Below are 3,241 nucleotides of genomic sequence, written 5' to 3'. Positions count from 1 at the left end.
CGAAAGAAGATAATAGACGATTCAAGAGATGGTGAGAGGCATGCTTCTCCCTAATTGAGAAAAGAGAGAGAGAGAGAGAGAGAGAGAGAAAAAAGAGAGTAAAGACAAATTCTTATTGTGGTCCCTAGCCTACATCCGAAGAGACATTGCATATGTCAAAAGCTGGGGATGTTAAAGACTTGGTCTGAAAAGGAGTAATTCGATTAATCAAATAAGATGGTAATCATGTGACGGTGGGTGATGATTTATGAATTGCTCAACATGGTGTATTTAATTCAATATGAAATTTGAGATGTCACAAGCTTTTCTAATTAAAGAATGGACATAATCGTTAGAGTTGACTCATATCGCCTAACGATACTCCCTCTATTGAATTTGTGGTCTAATTTATTCTTTCCTTCTTTGTCATCTTAGAACTTGCTAGGAACTACAACTCGTTCAAACTCTCTTACCCCAGTGATTACTCCCCAAGTCTTGAACCATGCACCTACTAAAGGGGCTTGCTCTAATATCATTCGTAAAAATCCGGCTTGTTTCATATGAGTCATGCTTTCAAGACGAGTGCTTTGAGTAACCACACAAGATGGTGGCCACTTGAAGGTGGGTGTCAACTTATGATCACAAAACCGGATCTCTTCCATCCGACATGAAACTCGGAATATAATTAGGAAGTCGGTCCAAAATCTTTTAGTACAAAATACACCCGAATCGTTCTAACTCCAGTTCAATCCCTCTGCCTCCATTCTAAACCTCCAAAACTTTCATGTTAGGTTTGTCCATGGAAATTCCATGGGCCGAGATGATTTGAGTCTCGGTCAACAAGCTCATAGGCTATATGCTCAAAGTCGCCGCTGGAGCTACGTATATGCGCGTGAACTAGTGCCTAAGCAATAGTGACATCACGCAAATTATATTCTCCTACGACAAATTCATAGTACGACAATGATGGATCTGGTGAGTAAATCCATAAAAAAAAAAAGACACTAAATAGACTTCAAGTCAATAAAGCGAGCGAGGTAATGTTCCCATTGAGATCCTTGCCTCCTGTTGAGCTGTGTGACCTTCCGAGAAATTGCCCTGCCCCTAAGAAATTACCGTATGCATTTTGCACATTATTTAAACCCATAAACCCCTAGCAGGAGAAGTATTCGCCCCTTCTTCTCCTTCATGCACCAACCACTACTCCACTGAGAAAGGATCGAAGCCAAACCTAAGTTCATCTCAACATGGAGTCGAGCTCCCTCTCCCTCTCCTTAGTAATTGCTGTCTCTATCTTGTGTTTCTCATCTTTCGCCCACGCACAACAGCCTTACATCGGCCAGGACACCAGAGTCTGTTCCAAGACCAACGACTCTTCCTCTCCTGCCCTGGGCTACACATGCAATGGCCTGAACAAGACTTGCCAAACCTACCTCATTTACCGATCCAACCCGCCCTATGATACCGTCCCGTCGATCGCCCGGCTCCTGGCCTCTGACCCATCTCAGCTCTCTGCCATAAACTCGGTCGCTCCGAACGCGACGTTCCCGACCAACAAGATGGTGATAGTCCCTGTGAACTGCTCCTGCTCAGGTCAGTACTATCAGGTAAATGCCTCGTACACGATTAAGCGGGGAGACAATTATTACTTGATTGTCAATAGCACTTACGAAGGCCTCACAACATGCCGCGCCATCAAGGTCCAAAACGACATCGAAACTGTGGACTTATACAGCGGAGACCTCACCATTCCGATCCGATGTGCTTGTCCTACCAAGAACCAAACCAACCTCGGAATTAAGTATCTATTAAGCTATGTCGTTGCCGAGGGCAACTACGTTTCGACAATTAGCTCACGGTTCGGTGCTAATGTTGCGAGGACATTGGAAGCAAACGGTCTTTCCGAGCAATTCTCCACGATCTATCCCTTCACCACTCTGCTAGTTCCCGTTCGAAACCCGCCTTTGAGTAATCAAACAATAGTATCTCCCCCATCACCACGCCAACTTACGCCACCTCCGCCACAATCACCGAGCCCACCTGCTTCGTCATCAACTAGTGTTTTGAGGAACAAATGGGCATACGCAATTGCTGGTTCTCTCGTCGGAGCTGCGTGTGCTTTGGCAATCGGCAGTGGCATTATTTTCTGTATGCCTTTTCGCCGCAGAAATGTGCAACATACTGCAAGTATTGTCCCCAACGACCGTGAGACGCACGTGAAACCGATCGTGGAAGTAGATGAAGAGTCTCAAGGACTGATGCAGACCATATATGGCATTGCTCAGTCCATCAAAGTGTACAGTTTCGAAGAACTGCTACTGGCTACCAATAACTTTAGCCCTAGCTATTGGATCAAAGGGTCGGTCCACCGGGGGGAGATCGACGGTTGCTCCGTCGCTATCAAGAAAGTGAACGGCGACGCGATCAAGGAAATCAACCTTTTCAAGAAGATCAATCACTTCAACATTGTTCGCCTTTCAGGGATTTGCTTCAACGAAGGGGACTGGTACTTCGTCTACGACTTCGCTTCTCATGGACCCTTAAGTGACTGGATTTACAGCACACTTGGTGATAGCAAAACTGTCCTGAGCTGGACTCAAAGAGTTCAAATTGCACTCGATGTGGCCACTGGCCTGAATTACCTCCACGGCTTCACAAACCCACCTCACATTCACAAGAACATCACGAGCGGCAACGTCCTTCTTGACAGCGATTTCCGGGCCAAGATAACGAATCTGGGCATGGCGAGGTCAGCCGAAGGCGAGGCGGGCCGATTCGCCTTGACGAGCCACATCGTCGGGACGAGAGGTTACATGGCCCCAGAGTACTTGGAGAACGGTCTGGTCTCCATGGCGCTCGACGTGTACGCCTTTGGGGTCCTCGCAATGGAGATGATCACGGGGAAAGAGGCGGAGTCCTTGACCCGAGAGGAGAGCTCGAATCTGTTCGACGCCCTGGACGAGATGCTGCCGGAGGACAGCATGACCGAAAGGTTGGCAGACTTGATCGATCCTTCCTTGGGCGGACGTTATCCTTCGGACCAGGCGGCTTTCATGTTCGGGATCATCCGGTGTTGCCTGAAGAAGAACACGGCTGATCGTCCCGACATGGACGAGATCGTACAGTATCTGTCCGGACTGTTGGCATCCGCGATCAACTGGGAATCTTCTAACAACGTGATTTGATAGAAAGCAAAAAGTTTCATGTATCCATGCATGGTCATTCCACTTTCTTAATTTTGTCTGAATGGTGATTATCTCTA

At 47.2% G+C, this 3,241-nt stretch overlaps 1 protein-coding gene across 1 annotated transcript; it reads left to right on the top strand.

The window, feature by feature from the left end:
- Positions 1-1,103: 1,103 nt before the first annotated feature.
- LOC115682570 (lysM domain receptor-like kinase 4) lies at positions 1,104-3,241 on the top strand. The gene has a single exon (XM_030606827.2). The coding sequence runs from the start codon at positions 1,227-1,229 to the stop codon at positions 3,162-3,164; it is 1,938 nt and encodes a 645-aa protein (XP_030462687.2). The 5' UTR covers positions 1,104-1,226; the 3' UTR covers positions 3,165-3,241.

This window comes from Syzygium oleosum, unplaced genomic scaffold (assembly GCF_021117445.2).
Source record: "Syzygium oleosum isolate NSW1041296 unplaced genomic scaffold, Sole_v2.1 Sole_v2.01, whole genome shotgun sequence".
NCBI lineage: Eukaryota > Viridiplantae > Streptophyta > Magnoliopsida > Myrtales > Myrtaceae > Syzygium > Syzygium oleosum.
This window is presented reverse-complemented; position numbering and strand designations above follow the sequence as displayed.